This window comes from Bos mutus, chromosome 18, assembly GCF_027580195.1.
Source record: "Bos mutus isolate GX-2022 chromosome 18, NWIPB_WYAK_1.1, whole genome shotgun sequence".
In the NCBI taxonomy this organism is placed as follows: domain Eukaryota; kingdom Metazoa; phylum Chordata; class Mammalia; order Artiodactyla; family Bovidae; genus Bos; species Bos mutus.
Window position 1 is genome coordinate 10951063 of NC_091634.1, and position 22683 is coordinate 10973745.

At 53.9% G+C, this 22683-nt stretch overlaps 1 protein-coding gene across 2 annotated transcripts; it reads left to right on the forward strand.

Moving 5' to 3' along the window:
* Window positions 1-380: 380 nt before the first annotated feature.
* SMG9 (SMG9 nonsense mediated mRNA decay factor) lies at window positions 381-21525 on the forward strand. 2 transcript variants are annotated; one of them, XM_014478680.2, is made up of 14 exons: window positions 381-674; window positions 3931-4086; window positions 6645-6719; window positions 6814-7078; window positions 7175-7272; window positions 9003-9115; window positions 12230-12341; window positions 14362-14457; window positions 14843-14928; window positions 17475-17581; window positions 18297-18404; window positions 18604-18732; window positions 19012-19156; window positions 20395-21525. In XM_014478680.2, exons 2-14 carry the CDS (start codon window positions 3937-3939, stop codon window positions 20471-20473), a joined length of 1563 nt encoding a protein of 520 aa, XP_014334166.2. In that variant the 5' UTR covers window positions 381-674; window positions 3931-3936; the 3' UTR covers window positions 20474-21525. The 2 variants fall into 2 exon arrangements, with proteins under 2 accessions (XP_014334166.2, XP_070243686.1); XM_070387585.1 differs by lacking the exon at window positions 3931-4086 and having other exon boundaries at window positions 382-674.
* The last annotated feature ends 1158 nt before the right edge of the window (window positions 21526-22683 follow it).

Here is a 22683-nt window from a genome sequence, read left to right on the forward strand (position 1 = left end):
CCCGGTTCCCTCGCCTGAAGTGTCCTTGCCCGACCTTCAAGACCCGCGCCCTTTCCTAAGTGATTTGATTACCCAACAGTCTCTTTCCACAGGCCGGGATCCCTTCCAGCGTATGCGCCAGGTCTGATTCATCCCTGTGTTCTCAACACTCAGTCAGCCCAGGACACTTAAATTCTCCCTTGCTGTCTCACCCCACAGCGTCTCGCCGACACTACTGAGGAAGAACTCGAACCTAAATTCTTCGGCGCCACCCCCACCCCCACCCCACCCGTCTCTGCAAGCCCACGCATGCTCCCTGCGACGCGCACGCGCACCAAAGCAAAATCGGCGAGCCCGTTGAGGCCACCTCCATCGACGCATGCTCAGTCTGGCGCTCACGCTCGATTCTTGCGCGCCCAGCCCGCGAGCCCGTGAGACCCGATTTCAGTTTGGCCTCGCGATATTTCATCCAGCTGTTCCTCCCTCCGGCTGGCCTTCCTTCGGTGCTGCTTCCGGGATGCCCCGACCTGTCCTGGGTTGACCGGTACCGGTTCTCTTACTTCTCTCCTGCGAAGCTCCTGGGACCCCAGACTCCATTTACAGGCCGGTGGCTTCCGGTGGACCCTGCTCACCCCTACCCTACCCCATCTCGGAGAGCCCGCTGCGCCCCAGGAACCAATCAGCAGCCGCCTTAGGTAAGAGGCCCGCGTGTCCGCTCGAGGCGGGCGCCCCTACCGGGGCGGGGCGCGGGGCGTGTTTCGGGGCCCGCCCCTTCCTCGACCGCTAACTGGCTGCCCGGACTCCCGGCGGCTGTGTGTCACTGAGTACCCAGCTAAAGCAACCCATTAAATGCTGGCTGGGTTGGCGGGAGTTCGGTGGAGAGGAGACAGATGATATGTGTATAGCAATTTCAGTTCTGGGGGACGATTAATAGTGAGGGCCTGTAAACTAGCGGCAAAGTACTGCGAAATCCCTTTAATAACGTGCAAAGAGAAATTTAAGTCCTGGGGACACTCGTAGAGGGCCTGCAAACGGATCCTTGACTTTTGTCTTCCAAATGACAACAGATACTGCATAAATAGAAATTTAAGTTCTGGGGTTCTCCCGTGGGAGGCTTCTAAACAGATTCATAATTATGAGGACGTCCCCTGAGTAAAACATTCTAGACTCTAGTTCCAGGGGAGACCCCATATAAAAGACTGTACATATATATGTAATTGTTAGAGAGTCTTTTAGAAAAAGTGTGAATAGACTCAAGTACTGGGGTGGTGTTGCTTCATTATACCATAAATACAGGGTTAGGAATTGGGAGACTCTCCAGACAACTTGGAGATGGACACTTTGATTCTGGGAGATCCCCCAAAAGGGGCTTGTTAAGAGATGCCTGAGTACTGAGGAAGTTCCTCAAAGAGCCTTAATTTAATTAGGCTCTTAATTTCTGGAAGGTCGCCTTAAGAGTCCTGTAAATAAACACAAATAGACTGGCTTTATACTTTTTTGGGGGTCGAATCCCCAGAGGAGCCTAGAGACAATGTTGCGAGTCCCCAGAATACTTGTAGGTGAACTCTTAAACTCTGGGGAACTCCCCTTCAGGGCTGTAGAATTGACTCAAATTCTGTGTGAGTTCCCAGAATAACATGCATAGGAAGAGGATCCTGCTCAGGCAGAATCCCCATTGAGACAAGAAAACAGACACTTAAGTGCAGGGAAGGTCTCCAGGATAAAGTGTAAACAGACCCTTAATTGCACAAGAGTCCCAGTTTCTGAGGGGACTCTCCATGACTGTAAACAGTCATTTAAGTGCTGAATCAGTTTCTATAAGCATCTTTAAACTGGCCTTGCCCTCCTTTGTCTCAGAAGGCAGTCTTCCATCTAGTTTGTGGCTGGGGAAGAGGTCATGTAAAGCAGTGGGAGAGGAGCTAGACAAAATTACTAGCTAGCAAAATTACTCCTGCATCCAGTAAACAGTTATTTCTGTTCTAGCGAAAGTGTCTCACACAGAGACCTGTTAATGTCACTGTGTAATGGGGTAGGAGGTGGAGCGATTCATAGAATGATTTGAAGGCACCTAAGAGCTAAGCAAAGGTCAGCATACTTTTTCTGTAAAGGTCCAGAGGGTAGTTATTTTAAACTCGGCAGTCTGGACTGCTCTGCCATTGTTTCAAGAAGCCAGCCATAGACTGTTTATAAATTGATGGATGTGGCCGTATTTCAATAAAACTATTCCCCAAAACAGAAGGCAGACCAGCTGTGGCCCTGTGAGCTACTCAGAGATTTCCCTGGAATGAGGTGTAAACAGCTGGATAAACTCTCTGCTACTGGTACTGCTAAGTCGCTTCAGTCGTGTCCGACTCTGTGCCACCCCATGGACTGCAGCCCACCAGGCTCCCCAGTCCCTGGGATTCTCCAGGCAAGAACACTGGAGTGGGTTGCCATTTCCTTCTCCAGTGCATGAAAGTGAAAAAAAAATAAAGTGAAGTCACTCAGTCGTGTCTGACTCCTAGGGACCCCATGGACTGCAGCCCACTAGGCCCCTCTGTCCGTGGGATTTTCCAGCAAGAGTACTGGAGTGGGGTGCCATTGCCTTCTCTGGGATAAACTCCCTAGGGACCTATAAAAGAAAGAAAGAAAGTGAAGTCACTCAGTCCTGTCTGACTCTTTGCAACCCCATGGACTATAGCCTACCAGGCTCCCCCGTCTGTGGGATTTTCCAGGCAAGAGTACTGGAGTGGGTTTCCATCTCCTTCTCCGGGATCTTGCCAACCCAGGGATTGAGCCCAGGTCTCCTGCATTGCAGGCAGATGCTTTACCATCTGAGCCACCAGGGCTAGAGAGTGGGTCATGGAGGTAACCGTATATTTTATAATGTCTTAGATTAAACCCTGGTGAGAGCTTGGAGTTTGAGGGGTGGCAGACCATCAGAAATGGAAGGTAAACACACTGAAAGCAGAGGGACACCAGATGAAAATGGGTCCTTGAGTATTGGAGCCCCCCCACCCCCCAAACGTGCTGTTGGCTTATCAGAAGAGTAGTTGTCAAACTGGAAATCACGTTACAAATATGTTTGGACAGGATTTGCTACACTTTGGGAAAGAGTGTGTCCCATTTTGGGGGGTTTCCCTGGTGCCTCAGTGATAAAGAATCCACCTGCAATGCAGGAGACAAGAGTTCAATCCCCGGGTCAGGAAGATCCCCTGGAGAAGGAAATGGCAATCCACTCCAGTATTCTTGCCTGGGAAATCCTAAGGACGGAGGAACCTGATGGGCTACAGTCCGTGGAGTCACAGAAGAGTCTGACACGACTGAGCGACTGAACAACAACAATATCTCATCTTTATGTGACCCTCCTGCTATGTGTTACTATTTATGCTGAGCAAAGTGATGAGTAGTTGGGAATAGTTTTGGCTTCAAGAGAAGGGGATATTATTTGTCTCTGCATCCAGAGATAGCCAATTTAAGGTTAACGTTCAGTTTAAGGTTAATAGGGAATCTCCGAACCTCGTGTTTTGTTCTGTCCTGCCTTCTTTCCATTCAGTTGCCTCACAGGCCAAAATAGCTGCTTAAACTCCAGCCTCCAGACCCACAGTCCTTTCAGCCAGGAGGAGAAGGGGACAAACGGCATGTGCCAGCATCTGTGAAGAAGAGTTTCCCAGCGCTGCCAAAACACACTTCTACTGCCATACTGTTGACCAGAAAGAATTTAGTCACATGGCCACACCTAACTGTAGACCAGCCCGAGAAGTGTATCCTGGATAACCATGTACCCGGCTCAGAACTGCGGGTTTTATTTCTTTGAAAGAAGTGAAGCATGGATGCTGGAAGCCCACTGGCAATCACTGCCGCAGCCACAGAGCTCTCTTGAAAGGATGTGCTTTCTTGTATTCCAGGGTAAGCCAGATGGAGTGAGGAGAGACTCTCTTCACCCTGGAATCAACCTCATTCTCCCCGCAGGTGACCATGTCTGAGTCTGGGCACAGTCAACCGGGGCTCTATGGGATAGAGAGGCGGCGGCGCTGGAAGGAGCCGGGCCCTGGCGGCCCCCAGAATCTCTCCGGGCCCGGAGGTCGGGAGAGGGATTACATCGCACCCTGGGAAAGAGAGAGACGGGTGAGTGTCTGGGTCCAAGGGCGGCGTTCATGTGTCTCCTCATTCCACAAAGGTTTGTTAAGCGCCTGCCTTGTGCCAGGGATGTATCTGTGGACAAGACGAACGGTCCTCAGAGAACGATAAAGGGGCTGTCTTAGATGAAGTGGTGAGAGGAGGCTTCTTTGAAGAGCTGACTCATGAGCAGAGACCTGAGGTGAGAGGACAAGCCCTGACAGAGTCTGAGTGAAGAGCCTTCAAAACAGAAAAACAGCCAGTGTGAAGGCCCTGATGCCTTTATCTGGTGTGTTCAAAGAGGAGCCTGGGGGGCACCAGTGACTGCAGTGGATGAAGAAGGGAGAGCGATAGAAGATGAGGTCAGAGGACACTGGGGCCAGGCCGTGTGGGACCTGCTCGGCCTTGGGAAGCACTTTGGATCTGATGCTGGGAGGGATTGGGGGCAGGAGGAGAAGGGGACGACAGAGGATGAGATGGCTGGATGGCATCACTGACTCGATGGACGTGCGTCTGAGTGAACTCCGGGAGTTGATGATGGACAGGGAGGCCTGGCGTGCTGCAATTCATGGAGTCGCAAAGAGTTGGACAAGACTGAGCGACTGAACTGAACTGAACTCGGTGGGATTGGCATTGGAGTTGGAGCTGAGAGGTGCCAGAGCTCCTGTCTTCCAGAGTTGTGTAATTGTAGTGGCCATTTCTGTTTGCTGAGCAGTGTGCTGGCGCTCTGCAAAGTGCTTTCCGTCCTTTGGTTCTTCTTGAACTCCTGCAGCTGCCCTGTGAAGTGGAGCCTACATTTGACCTGATTTTCACTAATGAGGAGTTGAGTCTTAGAGGGGAAGGGACACCCCCAAAGTCACAGGTCAATAACCTATGGAGCCAGAACTCGAACCCAAATCCAAGGGAGCCTAAGGCATAGCACCCTCATGCCCAGTCTAGAGACTGTCCTGTCCTGGGATTCAGGACTTGGGAACTTCAGCCTGGGCCCCGCCCCACCCTGCTCCTCTCACTGCCAGAACCACACTCCCAGGTTCTTTCTCCAGCGCCCTGCCCACCTCTGAGGGCTGTTTGTGGGGAGGTGGAAGAAGGTAACAGTTGGGACAGTTTCTGAGCCCTAAAATGGTACACATGAAGGAAATTTCTTCACAGTGAGCTTGGCTCTTGCTCCTTCCCTTGGGTCTCAGGGTAAGTGGTAACAACAGTCTCCCCTCCCACACACATCCTTCTGGGGAGCGTTACCATCTTCCTGAACTTTCAGCTTCAGTCCTTGAACAGGCAACTCCCAGATCTCTGGTCTGTGACTCTGACTTCGCTGCTGAGCCCCGCAGTCTGCTAACTGGCCAGTGGACTCCTCACAGCCTCCACATCTCCCGCTGACCTGAGTGTCTTCCTGCCATTTCTCTTCCTCTCAGGATCACTGACAGCCCATCAGGCCTCATCGTGGACACTCCCCACCCCCACCCGCCCTGCACCTGTTGCTGTACAAGGTGCCTTCTGACTCTGTCTCCAATCCATCATCATCTCCCCACCCTCACCTCTTCTTTTTTTTTTATTTTAATATTCATTTTTTAGTTCATTTATTTAATTACTTGGCCGCATCAGGTCTTAGTTGCAACATACGGAATCTTTCCTGGTGGCATGCAGTCTTGAAAGCCCAAGGGATCCATAGTTACAGCACTTGGGCTTAGTTGCCAACCAGGGATCAAACATGCGCTCCCTGCACTGGAAGGCAGATTCTTAACCACTTTTCCTCCAGGGACATCCCCCTCACCTCTTCTTTCAAAGCACTTGGATATCCTTTGGTTTGTCCGTCATAGGCCAGTGAGTGAGCAGGATTTAAATGTGTCCTCAATATGTGGGTGAAGAAACAGATCCAGTGAGGGGTCAGGCCCCTCCCAAGGTTACTTAGGGCACCCGAGAAGGAACAGGACTCTAACCCAGGTCTCTCCCCTTTCTTAGACAGATTTGGGGTGAGTCAGAAGAGGCCTGAAGAGGGCAAGGCGTGGGAATCAGCTCGCAGGTCTGGGGAGGAGAAGGGGACCGCAGGGCTGTCAGATAGCAGCTCTAGGTAGCTTGCTCCTGCCACGAGCCTGATGCCACGTGGACAGTTGGGGAGTCCTGTCTTTCAGCCTCCTAACAGTCCTGTGAGGAAGGAGTTCCTGTCCCCATTCGCCAGATGAGCACACAGGCCTAAGTGAGGGTGGTTCCTGGTCCAGGTTTACACAACCAACAAAAGCCAGGGCCAAGTTGAACGCGGTTCCCTCTCCTGAGCCCCAGCTCCTCCCACCCAGGCTTGTCCAGCAGAGCAGCTGGCAGCGTGGTTCTGGAGCCAGATCCAGAACTGGGATCTGGCTCCACCACTTAATGGCTGTGTGACCTTGGGCAAGCCGGTTAACCTCTCTGGATCTCAGTTACTTCATTCAAAATGTGGGGCTCAAGGTACCTCTCTGACAGCGCTATCTTGGTAGGTTCGGGGGGGTTCATGTCTGAAGGCATTTAGAGGGGCACTTGGCACTTACCGAGTGTCCAGGGCATCATTGCTGAGTAACTGCCCTCCCTCACCACAGGATGGCAGCGAAGAGACCAGCACGGCGGTCATGCAGAAAACCCCCATCATCCTCTCAAAGCCTCCAGCAGAGCGGGTGAGCAGGGCAGACCCTTTTCTTTGAAAGGGGAGGCTGGGAGCAGTTAGGGCAAGGATCTCTTCCGCTGACCAGCACCTTCTCGCTCCCGCAGTCAAAGCAGCCCCCGCCTCCAGCAGCCCCTGCCGCCCCGCCTGCCCCGGCCCCTCTGGAGAAGCCCATTGTGCTCATGAAGCCCCGGGAGGAGGGGAAAGGGCCGGCGGCCACCACGAGCGCCTCAACCCCCGAGGGCACTGCCCCACCACCCCCGGCGGCCCCCGTGCCACCCAAGGGGGAGAAGGAGGGGCAGAGACCCACACAGCCCGTGTACCAGATCCAGAACCGGGGCATGGGCACTGCCGCCCCAGCAGCCATGGACCGTGAGTTGGGGGCAGGGTGGGATCTGGTTGGGAGCCGACACCCCTTCGCACAGAGCCTCACCAAGTCCTCTGCCTCCTGCTTTCTCTCGCCTGCAGCTGTCGTGGGCCAGGCCAAACTGCTGCCCCCAGAGCGCATGAAGCACAGCATCAAGTTGGTGGATGACCAGATGAATTGGTGCGACAGTGCCATTGAGGTACTAGGGGGCTGGGCGACTCCTGCTGTAGCTTCTCTGGGTTCCACCCTCCCCTCCCCTCCCCAGTGCCCTCCACTCTCACCCTCTTGGCAGGCAACACCAGCCTAGACGGCTTTTGGGCAGTGGCAGCAGTGAGAGGGATTCTCCGGTGGCTCAGCTGGTAAAGAACCTGCTAGCCAATGCAGGAGACACAGAAGACTCGGGTTCCATCCCTGGGTCGGGAAGATCCCCTGGACAAGGAAATGGCCACCCACTCCAGTATTCTTGCCTGGGAAACTCCAGGGAAAGGGGAGTCTGATGGGCTCCAGTCCATTGAGTCACAGAATCAGACACGACTGAGCGAGTCCATGCAGGGGTGAGAGGGAAGGGATGAGAGAGTTTTCACCTAGCTGGGCAGAATCTCAATGGCTCAGCTGTGCTGGTGGTTCATTTACTGAAATACTTGGATACTGGTTGGCCAAGAGGGCTCCACTAGCACCGCAGAGTCCCTGGGATCTCCCCGCTCCCACAGCAGGGCAGCCTCCAGGGCCTGCACCAGTCCTCCTGGATGGTTGAACCCCGTGCTGGACCGGTGCAAACTGGGTTGAGTGTCAGCCCTCCGAGGCTCCCCGCTCCGTCCCAGGAGCCCCCACTCTGGTTCTCACCTCACACTCCTGGCTGTCATACCTACTTCCAGCGTCCCAGTCTTTGTTTCCCCTCTTCTGATGTGCTTCCCCCACACCTGACACATCACTTCTCTTCTCGAATTCTCCCAGCTGATCCCCTCCTTCCCAGCTTGGCCTGAGTAGGACAGCATGCCAGCCCATCTGTTTCCTGGCCCCTGCTGCCTTGCTGGGTCCACTGTCATGTTGATATCAACTGGGGCATGGGGAAAAAAAAGATCACTGTCCAGGCCCTGCTATCTTACCCACAAATCCCCAAATATGGATAACTGAAGAACTAAATTTGTAGTTTTGTTTCATTTTAATTAAAGTTAAGTCGTCACATGTGGTCAGCGTCTACCATATTGAATAGCGCTAGCCCTTGATATTCTACTTTGATGGGTCCAGAGTTCGGCCCAGGATTAGATTCTTTTTTTTTTTTAAGAGCTCTCCGGGTGATTCTGAGGTGCAATAGCCGCATGGAGGGCATGACTGTTTTCCTTGAGGAGTGTGTCTCTCACACCCCCTGGTGGTGAAAGTCAGCGTCGCTGGCAGCCCAGAGGCGAAGGTCTCCAGACTCCACAGGACTCTTAAATCCCACAGACAAGAGCCAGGACCGGCCTGGCTCCCCTTCCTGCTTGCTGCTCCCTTTCTCACGCTTTCCCAGTTTCCCCAACTTCCCTGAAGCCCAGGGCCTCCCAGGGGCCACTGTAGTGGCCCACAGCTACCTGGTGCTTTCTTCCACCTGTCTTTTTGTTCCTGAGCCTCTCCCTTTTCATCGCCAAAGTCAGGTGCCCCTTGTCCACTGTGTTCCAGCCACACGGACTTCCTGTTAGCCTCTCAACCAGACAGGCTCTCGTCCACTTTGGAGCTCTCACAAGTGCTGTTCTTTGTAGCAGGAACATTCCATGTGTGCCTCCACCACCACACACACACAGAGTCTCTGTGCCCATGTGAGGGGATTTGGGGCCATAAACACTTCTATATCTGACAAGGCAGGGGGGCAGCCACGGAAGTCTGTAGGGCCCCCGTCTCCCGCATTAGCAATGGGCAGATTTATGAAGGTTGTATTCCGGCATCTCCCCACAGTACCTGTTGGATCAGACCGATGTCCTGGTGGTTGGTGTGCTGGGCCTCCAGGGGACGGGCAAGTCCATGGTCATGTCGTTGTTGTCAGCCAACACTCCGGAGGAGGACCAGAGGTGAGGGGGGCATTGGGTAGGGGTGTGGAAGGCCGTGGGGAGGTGGACACCCACCTTATCAGCCGGGGTGTTGCACGTGGCATCACCAAGGGCTTTGGGAATCACTTCCTCTCCCTTAACCTCAGTGTCTCTGTCAGAAGAGGGTGATGATGGGCTGGACCACACTCTCCTCTTATGCAGCTCCAAGGAAACCAGTCCTGTTCCTCCCTCCCTTCCTGCCTTACTCCTGGAAATGGTGCAGGGCCAGCCAGGAACTGGGATGGCCCATTCATTAAGTCTGGATTTAGGTCCACCTTGGTCTGAGCCCTGCGCCAGCTGGTTGACCTCGGGCAAGCCCCTTCACCTCTTGGTACCTCAGTTCCTCATCTGTCAAGTGAGTTTTGGGAGGGTGAGACAAGATTGGGGAGGCAAACTTGAGCATGAACCTGGCACAGAGCAAACGCTCCCAGGATGTGGCTGTTTTGGCCTGGAAAGCCACAGTGAGGAGAGAGACCTGGAAGAAGGCTGTGGCTTCTAGACTAGCCTCTTTGCCTGCCTTGTTAGGAAGGATGGGGTATGATTGTGAAGGCAGAGGATGGAGTTGTGGGAGAGGATGTGGGGGAGGGCAGAGTTTAAGAATTAGGGCTCCAAACTCAGGGCAAGGAAGAGAGACAGGCAGGGATTATAAGGAATAAGAGTAGGGGACATAGTCAGTCTTAATTCAGGAAGAATCAAGATGGGGGGTGGTGAGCAGAAGTAGTAGCCATTGGGGATTTCTTTGAAACAGTAGGGGTCTGTTTTTTTATGAAACCAGTGATTTTGCTGTGAACTCCATGGATGGGCCTCAGGGGTCCATGAACCCCCCAGTGGTGTATCTAGGGTTTTGCATACATCTACAGCCAGGCTTTTCTTCTAGGGAGAGGCTCCATAGTTCCTGGCAGATCTCAGAGGGGCCCGAGGGAAGCCCAGAACGGGTTAAGTTTCCCTGTGGCAAGAACATACACCCCCAGACCCAGAGCTGCAGGCGCTCTGCCTCCCGGCTGGCTCCATCCTGCTCTTCTTGCTCACAACGTCAGCTCCGATCTGGCACAGCTGCAGCTCTCTTGGCTGGCATTCTTTCCATCTCAGCTTCCACCCCCAGCTCTTGGCTCAGAGTCCTCAGCTAGACTCCCATCAGCCTGACATGTCTTTCTGAGGCAGCTCAGCCTGTGGTGTGGTAGACGTTGCTACCAACTTTTGTCATCAGGTCTCATAAGGCTTTTTTAAATTTTTTATTTTGTATTGGGGTACAGCCAGTTAACAATGTTGTTAGTTTTAGGTGAACAGCAAAGAGGCTCAGCCATACATACACATGTATTCATTCTCCCCAGACCCCACTCCCATCCAGTGTAGGCTGCCGCATAACGTTGAGCAGAGTTCCATGTGCTATACAGTAGGTCCTTGCTGGCTGGCTGTTATAAGGATAGCAGTGTGTACATGCTAATCCCAAACACTCTAACTATCCCTTCCCCCCAGCACCCATTAGTTCATGTTCTAAGTCTGTGAGTCCCTTTCTTTTTGTAAGTTCATTTGTATCATTTCTTTTTAGATGCTACATTTAAAGAACGTCATACAGGGTTTCTGCTTCTCTGTCTGACTTACTTCAGTCAGTGACACTCTCTAGGTCCGTCCGTGTTGTTGCAAATGGCATTATTTCATTCTTCTTAATGGCTGAGTAATACTCCATTGTATATATGTGCAGCATCTTCTTTATCCATTCATCTGTTGATGGGCATTTAGGTGGTTTCTGTGTCTTATGCTTTTGTAAACAGTGCTGCAATGAATATTGGGGTGTGTGTATCTTTTGGAGATACTTAACATTTTTTTGTTTGGGATTTTTTTTTGGTCATACCACACATGTGGAATCTTCATTCCCCAACCCACGATTGTGCCCTGTGCATTGAAAGTGCAGAGTCTCACCACTGGACCGCCAAAGAAGTCCAGATCTCATAAGGTTTACTCCTAATTATCTTGAGAATAGGCTTCCCAGGTGACTCAGATGGTAAAGAATCCGCAATGCAGGAGACCCAGGTTTGATCCCTCGGTTGGGAAGATCCCCTGGAGAAGGAAATGGCACCCCACTCGAGTATTCTTGCCTGGAGAATCCCATGGACAGAGGAGGCTGGCAGGCTACAGTCCATGGGGTCTTACAGAGTCAGAACCTTGAGAATTCATCTGCTCCTTTCCTCCTCCACACCCACCTCCTGGCCCAGGCCACTGCCACCTTCCCTGGAGGAGGCCAGGAATCTCCTAACTGGTCTCACTGCTTCACTTCAATTCAATCAGTATTTACGAGGCACTTGCCATGGGTCAGGCCCTGTTCTTCACGTTGGGGCTACAGCAATAAACAAAAACTGGCAGAAATCCCTGTTCTTATGGAGCTTGCATTTTAATGAAGGAGATGGTAAACAAGCACGTTAGATGGTAACTGAACGGGGAAGGGATATAGGGAGGCGGCATTGGAGCCAGGTTACTGTTTTAAATCAGGTGGTCCAGGAGACATTTGAGAACAAGCAGACTTGGAGGAGGGGAGCAGGGAAAGCATTCCAGTCAGGGCAGGAACGAGGCACCGAGACACCCACATCCTCTCACCGTGGGGTGGAGAGTTTTCAGGTCTGCGTGTCCTGTGCCTGGCGTATGGTGGGTACGCTTGGTAGTGAATAGCTAGCGATTTCATATCGCCGTGTGTCAGCCACTCTTCTACGGGCTTTACGTATGTTAACCTCACAGTCACCCTGAGAGGTTGACACTACTGTCCCCATTTTACAAACGAGGAAACAGAAGAAAGATTAAGGAACTTGCTCAAAGCCACACAGCCAGGAAGAGGCAGAGCTAGGGTTTGAATCCGGGCAGCCTGGGGGAATCTCTGCTCTGAAACACCTCAGTCTAGTAATTTTGTTGAGAATTCGCAGGTCCACTTATGGGTTGGGGTGAAGTCACATGATATAAAACGTAGCCCCCAGACAGCAGGGCCATGGATGGAAAGCTTCACAGATGGGTGGGGAATCAAGTCCCACAGGCTCACTCATGGCCTCACTCTGGAGGCGGCAGAGGCCGAGAACCTGACCCCTGATGACCCTACCTGCTCCTCCGCAGGGCGTATGTTTTCCGGGCCCAGAGCGCCGAAATGAAGGAGCGAGGGGGCAACCAGACCAGTGGCATCGACTTCTTTATTACCCAAGAGCGGATTGTTTTCCTGGACACACAGGTGCTGGCCCCCACCCACCCCACCCTACCCCGCCACATGCCATGTTAAGCTCCTTCCCTGCAAGTGTCTAAGCCACAACTTTGCCTGTGTTCCCCGTGGCTCCAGCCAAGCCGTGGACATGCTCATGCCTTTGGGCAAGTTGTGTCTCTTCTTGGCCCTTAGTCTCCTCTTGTCAGATTTTATCCCCCTCTCCTCCCGTCCGTTGTGTACAGAGGCGCCTCAAGAATCAGTGGTCCCCAACCTTTTTGGCACTGGGGATCAGTTTCGTGGAAGACAGTTTTTCCACAGGCTGGGCAGACGGTGGAATGGTTTGGGGATGATTTCTCATAAGGAGCTCACGAGCTAGACCCTCACATGGGAGGTTCACAATAGGATTCACGCTCCTATGAGAGTTTAATGCCGCTGCTGATCTGACAGAAGGTGGAGCTCAGGCAGTAATGCGCACATGGGGAGCGGCTGTAAATACAGGTGAAGCTTCATTCGGTTGCTTACCGCTCACCTCCGGCTCTGTGGCCTGGTTCCCCCAGGGGTTGGGGACCCCTGCTGTAGCCTGTTGGTTAAAAGTGGGGGCCCTGGAGTCAGTCTGAAGCCAGGTCTGACCTTTAATTCTCACCAGCTGGGTGACTAAGTTTTAACTCCCCCCATACACCTCAGTTTGTTCATCTGTGAATGGGGTTGATGGTGGTTTTCAGCTTCATAGTCAGTGGACCAGTCCAGGCAGCATGCTGGGCACAGGAGCCGGCACGTGGGAAAGCGTCATGGGAGCTGGCCTGTCCTGTGATGCCCGGCAGCTTTCCTCAGCTCCTCCGGGTTCGCCGTTCCTCAGCCTGGCATCCAGGGCCCGTGTGGCTAGCTTCCCTCAGGCTCGCCATGGGCTCGCTCCCGAGCTGCGCCACCTCGACCAAGTTACTTAACATTTCCATTCCTTAGTTTTCTGAAGCAGGATAGACAACGTTACCTCCCTCATGGCGCTTCTGTGAGGTGTCAGTGAGTGAGCACAAGTGAAGTCCTGTCAGGGCCTGGCAGGAAGAGGGTTCTCAGTACTGTTGGCCGTCAGGACCGGCACCAGCAGAACACACTCTCTGCCCCTGCTCTGTTCCCTGGCCACTGCCTTCTCCCTGAAGACTGCTTGGGGGGAAATGCCTCCTCCCAGGAGCCACCACCTCTGAGCGCCTGCTGGTGCCCATGTGGCCGTCCCAGCACCGCTCGTGACTGACCGCGGTCTGGTTCCTCAGGGAGCGTTAGTGCAGCAGAGTTCTGGCCGCCGCACACATGGGTGACGGGAGAGTGGGAACCCTTGCACAAATGTGGGATGAGGCCTGCGTGCTAGGACCCCCGGCACCTAGAGACACAGTGACATGGCTGTGGGCGGGGCTGGGAGCTCTGTGGAGCAGAACAGAAGTTAAGATCCAAATACCACTGTGGTGTCTGGATCCAGTTATAGAAAGTGAGCCCTTGGGAAAACCTCTTTCTTAAAGGATTCCACCAAGTGCAATAAGAAATAGATAGCCCAGCCACTAATTTAGGCTCTTGTTTTTCTAAATGGAATGTTCCTTTAAGAAGAGGTGATGAGCTCACCGCGGATTCTTGCACACCCACTGATACCGTTTTTAAAATCCTCACCAATCTTCACATTAATCATGGTTATTTGACCTAAGTAATTGTCTTAGTGAAATTTTGAAGGCATTTGAAACAACAAAACAAGGGTGTTGTAGGGACATGACTCATTCATGTAGATGTTAGATTTATTAGCCCTGGAAGTGTTCTTCTAGGACAGGCGACACTTGAGAGCAGTGAGGATTTGCAAAAGAGCTGGGGAAGGTGAAACTGCTTTGAGACTTTTTTCTTTCACTTCCTCTGGCTGATTAGCTGTGTACTAATTAGAAGGAAGCTGCCTGTGTTTCCAAACTTTCTTTGTCCTGAGAGGCAGTGTACTTGCCATCACCAAGTGGAACTTGGGTGACTGTGTACCCTGGGATCCCTATGCCCACCCTGACAGTCCTCTTTCTTCCTACCCCAGCCCATCCTGAGTCCCTCCATCTTGGACCATCTCATCAACAATGACCGCAAGCTGCCTCCAGAGTACAACCTGCCCCACACCTACGTTGAGATGCAGGTGAGGGGACCAAGCCAGGCCTGGGGACCCGGGGCAGAGAGCTCATGGGTATGGGTTTGCCACTTCTACTTGCAAAGAGCCCTGATACCCCGAGAGCTGGTGGGAGAAGATGGCATCAAGAGTCGGGTCTGGCTCTGCCCCTCGGGAAAGTAACCCCCGCCCTTAAGCCTCCACATCCGCCTGTATGACTAGGGGCTGATCATTGCCGTCTGGCCCGATCTAGGGACAGCTTGGAAGGGAAGTACCACTGCAGTCTGGGCACACAGTAGGTGCTTATAGGCTCAGAGGCCTTTGTCCTGCGGCCCCCTCAGCTGAGTCCTGAGATCAGGGATCCCATTCTGGACCTGGGGACCTTCAACCCTGTTGTCCCTTCCTGCCCCCTCAGTCACTCCAGATCGCTGCCTTCCTCTTCACGGTCTGCCACGTGGTGATAGTCGTCCAGGACTGGTTCACGGACCTCAGTCTGTACAGGTGAGGCACTTGGGGGGGTGAGCCAGGGGAAGGACGGGCCCTCAGACTCCGCGATCTGCCCAGCTCTCACCACTCCCATACAGCAGCCAAGGGACCCTCTGAAAATTTAAGCCAGAGAGGGTCACTGCCACTGAATCCCCCCTCAGCGCACGCACGTAGACTGCGCCTGTCACTCCCGGTAAAATCCGAAGCCCTTCCCCTGCGTGGTTTACAAGGTCCAGTGTAATGTGGTCCTGGTCACCCTATTGACCTCTCCCACCACGTCCCTCACTCCTTCCATCAAGGGTATAGTGGCCCCATAGCTGCTGTTCTTGCTACTTTGAACCTCTGCACTCCTCATCCCGCAGCCAGAAACATTCTCCCCGGGTTCCAGGCCCCCCCTCATGTCCTTGAGGTCAACCCGAGGCCTCCCCTGACCCACTGAGTCTCCTGTGACCCTGCTGTGTACTTCTTTGCACCGATGACACAGCCTTCTTTATGGTCTTTCTCCCTCCTTAATCCCAGTGCCTCGCACACTGCCTGGCACAAGGTGGACGTTTAACCCTAGTTTGTTGAATGAACAGCGTGCTGAGGAGCTGGCATGTCTGATTCTTCAAGCCTCATGGTCCATCTCCTCCAGGCACGGGTGCTGTCCCCGAAGTACCCTGCTGGGCTGGGAGGGGAAGGAGCCAGGATCTGGCAGGAGTGCTGCCTAAAGCAGCTGGAGGTTCCAGAAATGCCCCCAGATAGGACTGGCTCCCATCCGTAGGTCCCAGGAGGTAGCTGTGGGTTGGCCAGCAGCCCTGGGCTCAAGGCCCAGGCAGACAGATGGAAGGAACGGGCGCTCACAGGGAGGGGGAGCCAAGCTGAAGGCAGCAGATGTCCCCAGAGTCAGGCAGCCCTGGGTTTGAATCTGTGTCCTTGTTAGGTGGTGGCTGCTTTTTCCACAGCTTCTTGTAAGCACACGGTGTCCTGCGATGAAGTGAGTTAAAGAATGTAAAGCGTTCAGCGCAGTACCTGAAGTGAGTTAAAGAATGTTAAGCGTTCAGCGCAGTACCTGGTACATAGTAAGATATTGACAAGTAGGAGCTTAATGTGTGTGCTAGCAACTCTGGGGATGGAGATAGGCTGAGGGTCTGGCCAACAGTAAAAAAACAACTTGTTGGGAGAGCCGGCTGACATGACCGGATCTAAGTGGCTTTATTCTGAAACATCCCCCTCCTCCCACCATTGTCTGTTGGTTCAGGGACAAGTGTATTGGACGTTGTTTAGGCCAGTCGCTGTCCTTTGCCCTGGGGATACAGGTGTGATGGAACAGATAACACAGGCTGCCCTGGGGAGTTCCCATTCTTGGTGGGGTGGGGGGTGCGTTGTGGGCTGACCTGGCCCACGCAGAGCCTCAGTTTTAAGTCAGTGTCTTCAAGGTGGGCTTCCCAGAGTGGGTGAATCACTGGAAACTGTGGGCAACATACTTGTGCGTGTGTCTGTATGAGGAGAATAGCCAGAGTTAATCAGACCCCGTTATCTCTTATCTCAGGTAATAGGTTTATTTTATTTACCTTTATTTACATATGTTTGGAAAAATTTACTTTAAAATCGCATAAACTGAGAACTTATATTGATGCAAAAACCTGCACAGCTTTATTCATGGTTGCCAAAACTGGGGCAGCCAGGATGTCGTTCAGTAGATAAATGGATCCGTGAGTTGTCGTACATCCACATGTTGTTGTTGTTCAGTCGCTCAGTTGTGTCTGACTCTCTGCGACCCCATGGACTGCGCCACACCAGGCTCCTCTGTCCTCCACTGTCTCCTGGAGTTTGCTCAAATTCATATCCATTGAGTCAGTGATGCTGTCTAACCACATTATTCAGTGTTGAAAAGAGATGCACTGTCATGCCATGAAAGACATGCAGCAGCTTCAAATGCATATAATTAAGTGAAAGAAGCCAGTTTGAAAAGGCTTCATACTGTACGATTCCAACTCTGTGACATTCTGGAAAAGGCAAACCATGGAGACCAGTGAGAATACCAGTGGCTGCCAGGATTGGGAGGCGGAGGCGGGGCAGAGACAGCTTAGGGCCTGGCAGCTACTCAGTGTGACGCTCTGCGGTGTGCTCACGTGATTTTTTTTTTTGTCAAAACCCATAGAACAGACTAACAGCAGGAGTGAACCCACATGTAAATCAGGGGCTTTGGGTGACAGTGGAATGTCACCTAAGAATGTTGCTAAGTTGGGGGCGCGGCGGGGGCAGGCAATCTATGGGAAACCTCTGTACTTTCCACTCAATTTTGCTGTGAATCCAAAACTCTCAAAAAATAAAGTCCTTCTGGATGGCATGAATTTGTTAAAAAATACGTAACATGTTGATGTGGGTCCATGAATTGGTGTCTAAGGATTGTTTCTGGATTCCCTGAAATTGTGTGAGGAATGTGGTGTCTGTGTGGTGTTTTTTCCCAGCGTGGCTCTCGCTTTAATCAGATCGGCAAAGGGAGCCCCCTCCTTCCCCAGACAGTGGGATACAGAGGGCCGGAGCTGGAGCGCCAACCTCTCACCCCAAACCCGCAGGTTCCTCCAGACAGCAGAGATGGTGAAACCCTCCACCCCATCTCCCAGCCACGAGTCCAGCAGCTCGTCAGGCTCCGAGGAAGGCGCTGAGTACTACCCCCACCTGGGTGAGCCGCTTCCCCGGGGGCTGGAGGGGTGGACGGGGGGAGAGTTGGGGCAGAAACCAGGAGCGCTCTGGGGAAGGGGGCGCCGGGAGAGCGCCTGCGAGAGCTGTGAGGAGGGGGGCCAGGACTGTCTGCCACTTCCTCTGAAGGCCCCCTCAGGCATCAAGGGCTCGACCCCCAAGTCTGACTTTGGCTCTTTGATCAGAACGGGAACCTCTTGGGGGCAGGACCCTAGTCTTCCCATATCTGGATCCCTGGCCTGGGGCTTAGGGAGCAAGTGTCAAGTTGGCCTGAGTGGCGCCGTGCACCCTGGCCACACTGCCTGGGGCCCCTGCACGCATGTCCTTGGCCTGCTGTGTCCCTGCCCTGCTCTCCTGTAAAGATACGGCTCATTTATGACGCCCCAGACAGGCTCTTCCCTATTCTTCCACCTGGCCTGGCCCCTGGTCTTTCTGGCTCAGTCCTGATCACATGCCCATCTACTCTTCATCTTTTCCATCAGACTAGGGGCTTCCTGAGTGCAGAAGCCAGATCTAACTCATTTCTCCAGGTCCCCAGCATCAATCAGCACAGGGGCCTGGTACTGAATACTTAGCCATGATCAGAACTCTGGGTCAGGGCAGGTCTTTGGAGTGAGGAGGGGAGTCCGCGTGGCAGAGCACCAGCTGCCTCTCAGACTGCGCCTCCCCCCCAACACCCGCGCGCCCCCCGCCCCAAGTCTTCCTGCAGAATAAAGCTCGCCGGGAGGATTTCTGTCCCCGCAAGCTACGTCAGATGCACCTGATGATCGACCAGCTCATGGCCCACTCCCACCTGCGGTACAAGGGTGAGGGTCCCTGGCCACCCCCAAGCTGGCCCGTGGCCGCCTGGCTCCTGGTCCAGTCCCACGGCCCTTCTCCCAGACTTGGGAGGGAGGTCAGACGTGGTCGCCTGACCCCAACTTGACCACCCAGCACAGATCTCCCTCCCCACTCCCTGGCCCTGCACCGCGGTGCCTGCAGCCTCTCACGGGTTCTCTCCACCAGGTACTCTGTCCATGTTGCAGTGCAACGTCTTCCCTGGGCTCCCGCCTGACTTCCTGGACTCTGAGGTCAACCTGTTCCTGATGCCCTTCATGGACAGCGAGACAGAGAGTGAAACCCCACCTCGCGCAGGTACGATTCCCCCCGAGGGGATCTGGGCCATGGGGAGACACGGGCTGCCCTGGTTTGAGTGTGAGAGAGACTCTTCCTGGTCTGAGCAGAGATGCAGGCCTGTCCCTGAGTTGCTCAGACCCTTTCTTGGGAGTGTGTTTCCAAGTCGTGGAAGAATGGGAGGACCTGCACCGAGGCTGAATTCAGAGGTGCTCCTGGGAGGCCAGGGCGCTGTTGACGGGGAGGCTGGCCCTCTCTTGGCAGGCTCCCCCACTCCCCTCCTAACCTCTAACTTTCCAGGACCTGGTTCCAGCCCCCTCTTCTCCCTGCTCCCTGGGTACCGAGGCCACCCCAGCTTCCAGTCCTTGGTGAGCAAGCTTCGGAGCCAGGTGATGTCCATGGCCCGGCCGCAGCTGTCACACACGATCCTCACCGAGAAGAACTGGTAAGAGTGCTTGGCAGAGGGAGGGGGTCAGTGTGAGGGCCCCATGTCGAGGGTCTCGGGGATCTCTCCACACCTCAGCACCTGTCCCAGAACATTGATCGCCGCCATCTTGCTGCTATTCTGTGTGATTTTGAATCCTCATGAGCTGGTAGTGTGTAGGTCTCGTTACCCGTTTTACTAGTGGGGAAGGTTAGGCTCAAAGAAAGGAAGTGTTGTATAGTGAGGTCACATACCTGTAATTAGGTGTCACTTGACTGCAAGGAGTAGGAGCAGTGAGCCTGGTCAAGTTAAAGGATTTATTCTAAGACCCTGAGTGCAGAAAGCATAGTAGCACCGGAGAGGAAAGCAGAAAGCTGTCAGGAACCATGGGCGCCGCGTTCTCCAGCTCCCACTGGCTCGCGGGTCCCGTGGTCCCCTCCACTTTCCCACCTCTGCCCTCAGGCTTTCTTCATCTGCCCTCATAGAGCCCTGCACCACCTCCCACCCCTGACTCTACGTGACTTTCTATGGCCAGAGCCCACAGCAGGGCTGCCACAGATCCAGGACTGCCTCATTTCCAAGGGAAACAAGAACTTGAGAAGTAGCTTTAGCTTGGTTCCCTGGGTCTGTCCAGTCGGCTGTGGGCAGAAGGGGCAGGGAGTGTGGGCATAGCAGGATACCACTTGGCGGGTGCACGGCCTGGGGGATCGGAGGTCTGCTCCTCTTGTTGGTCTGAACCAGGACCCAGCAGGGAGAAGAGAACTGGGGAGGTGGTAGGGTTATGCTGCTGCTGGACATTCCTAAGGGTCTTCCGTGGTGACTCAGTGGAAAAGAACACACCTCCCAATGCAGGAGACTCAGGTTCAGTCCCCGGGCCGGGAAGATCCCCTGGAGAAGGAAATGGCAACCCACTCCAGTATTCTTGGCTGGGAAATCCCATGGACAGAGGAGCCTGCCAGTCTAGTCCATGGGGTCACAAGAGTCAGACACAGCTTAGAGACTAAATGACAACACAAGACATTTCTGATCATCACAAGACTCGGGGGGCTGAAGGGATAGACCCATACCCATGAAGGCCAGCACTGAGGGGAGTGGGAAGCAGTTTGGGCTCACAGCTGGGGGCTTGCGGACTTCAGCCTTGCTTCCCCCGGGGAGGTGAGGGGCTTGGGCCACCTCACATTCTCCGTATCCCAGGCGATGGGGTCGGTCGTGCAGGGCCTGCAGCCAGGGCAGCGCTGACTCTTGACCTCCCCTCACAGGTTCCACTATGCCGCCCGGATCTGGGACGGGGTGAAGAAGTCCTCCGCCCTGGCAGAGTACAGCCGCTTGCTGGCCTGAGACCGAGGGGAGGAATGTCACACAGAAAACCCCCTTCCGGGCCCCCGGTGGGTGGTGACGGGCTCCCTCGTTCTCCCCCCACAGGGTGGAGAAGGGCAGCAGGCCTGATGGACGAGGGACCGCGACTTCCTCGTCTGGAGACATGAGGGGTCCAGGGCCAGGTCCCTACCCTCCAGGGAGCATTGTTCAGGGGGCGACTGAGATCCAGCCCGGCAGCTGGGCGGGCAGTCCATCCTCAGCCCCCAGGGCCAGGCGGTGGGAGGAGCCTGCGTGGTCACCAGGAAGCCCTGCTCCGTGCCGGCCTCCCTCTGCAGGGACCAGAGCAGCAGGTCCCTCTGCCCTGACTCCAGGCTCCTGCCTGGAAGGTGAGGCATCTGGGGAGCTCTTCATCGGAGTGTCTGGTGGTTGGAATAAACGCAGTCACACAAGTCTGTTCCAGTGCTTCTCTTCCTCCTCCCCAGCATGCTGTCCTGACAAGCCCCGAAATTTCTGGTCCCAGCCCTTGGGGACAGAGGAGCCGTGGCCTCCCATTGAACTTCCTGTGGGGACATGTCCACTGAAATCAGAGTTGTCAGCAGATAAAGACAAGTCTGCTGAGGAGGAAGCCTCTGTAGAGAGGGGCTTTCTGTTTTGTGAGGTGCTGTCAAGCCTCCTGTCTGTCATGGAGAAGAACGTGCAGGCCCTCGCGTTTCATCTGTTCTCTTAAAGATGGTGCCAGCCTTTGGTGATACGGCCTAGCTAAGCGCAGTGCCTAATTCAGTACGTTAAAAAGTAGGACAGGTCCCTAGTTAAATACCATACAGAGTCACTCAGTGTCCACGAGGGATTGGTCCCAGGACCCTTGCAGATCCCCAAATCGTGGCGGCTCAAGTCCCTTAGGTTAGATAGCACGGCATGTTCTTAGAACCTACACACGTGCTCCCGTCTACCTACGTCGTCTTCTAGACTGCTTAAAGCACCTAATCCACTGTCAATGCTATAAATGTAAATACAGTGTAAATTGTATGTAAACAGTTGCCAGCCCTTGGTAAAGTCAAGTTTTGCTTTTTGAACTTTCTGGGTTTTTTTTTTTTTTTTTTTTTTTTACTATTTTCAAGAGTGGTTGAATCCGCACACGTGGAACCCTCCAGTACAGAGGGCCAACTGCCCTTCCCCTTAGTCAAAACAGGCGCTACCCTTGTCAAACGCTCATACATTATTAACTGTTAGACATGATGGCTTCCCCTGTGTACCTCAACTACTCTTTGAAAAATGGCCCCTCCCTTCAAAGCCAGAACCTAACCCTCAATTAAATACACCATTCAGTTCATTATAGTACCTGCCCTCCCCTACTCAGTTAAATACAGCACACCATCCTAGTTCAGTGTTTCCCAAAATACGTCTCCGAATTGGTCTGGTCACCACACCCTAATCCCAAACTAGTCCTGACCCTCCAATGATGCCACTCCACCTTTGAGTAAAGCGCTTGGTTCCAGTCTAAGTGGCTTGAGCCAGCCTGCCCAGCCCGCCCCCCGTGCCACTTTGGTCTCCCTGGCTTCCCCTTGCTCTGGGGGATAGCCTGTACACAGTCCTGGTGTGCAGGTCATGGCGGCCCCGGGGGCACTGGCCTCTGGAGGAAAAGGTACAGCTGAAGAGGGTGAATTAAAGTGATAGTCGCTCAGTCATGTCCGACCCTTTGCGGCCCCATGGGCTGTAGCCCGCCAGGCTCCTCTGTCCATGGAACTCTCCAGGCAAGAATACTGGAGTAGGTTGCCATGCCCTTCTTCAGAGGATCTTCCCACCCCGACCCAGGGATCAAACCCGGGTCTTCTGAACTGCAGGCGGATTCTTTACCATCTGAGCCACCTGGGAAGCCTGAAGAAGGTAGGGGGACAGGGAAGAAAGCAAACTTCTGGCCTCAGAGCAGGCCTGGCCGAAAGTGGGGAATCTGCAGATTCAGAGCAAGTCTGACTGGAAGCCGCAGACTCAGAGCAGGTCTAGCCAGAAGTCTAAGAGTTACGAGGCCCAGGGCAGGCTCTGGCCCTGCCACACACTGCCTAAGACCTTAAGCAGGATCTCCCTTTGTGACCCCCAAGATTACTGAGAACTGTTCACTGCCCTCTTACAGAAATGCTTCTGAACCCTTTGCCTTATCCCGTCCCCCTACCCTGACCTGCGTGGTGGACACCCTCCTGACTGCCCTCCCCAGCCAGGCAACTGGCTTTTCCCTG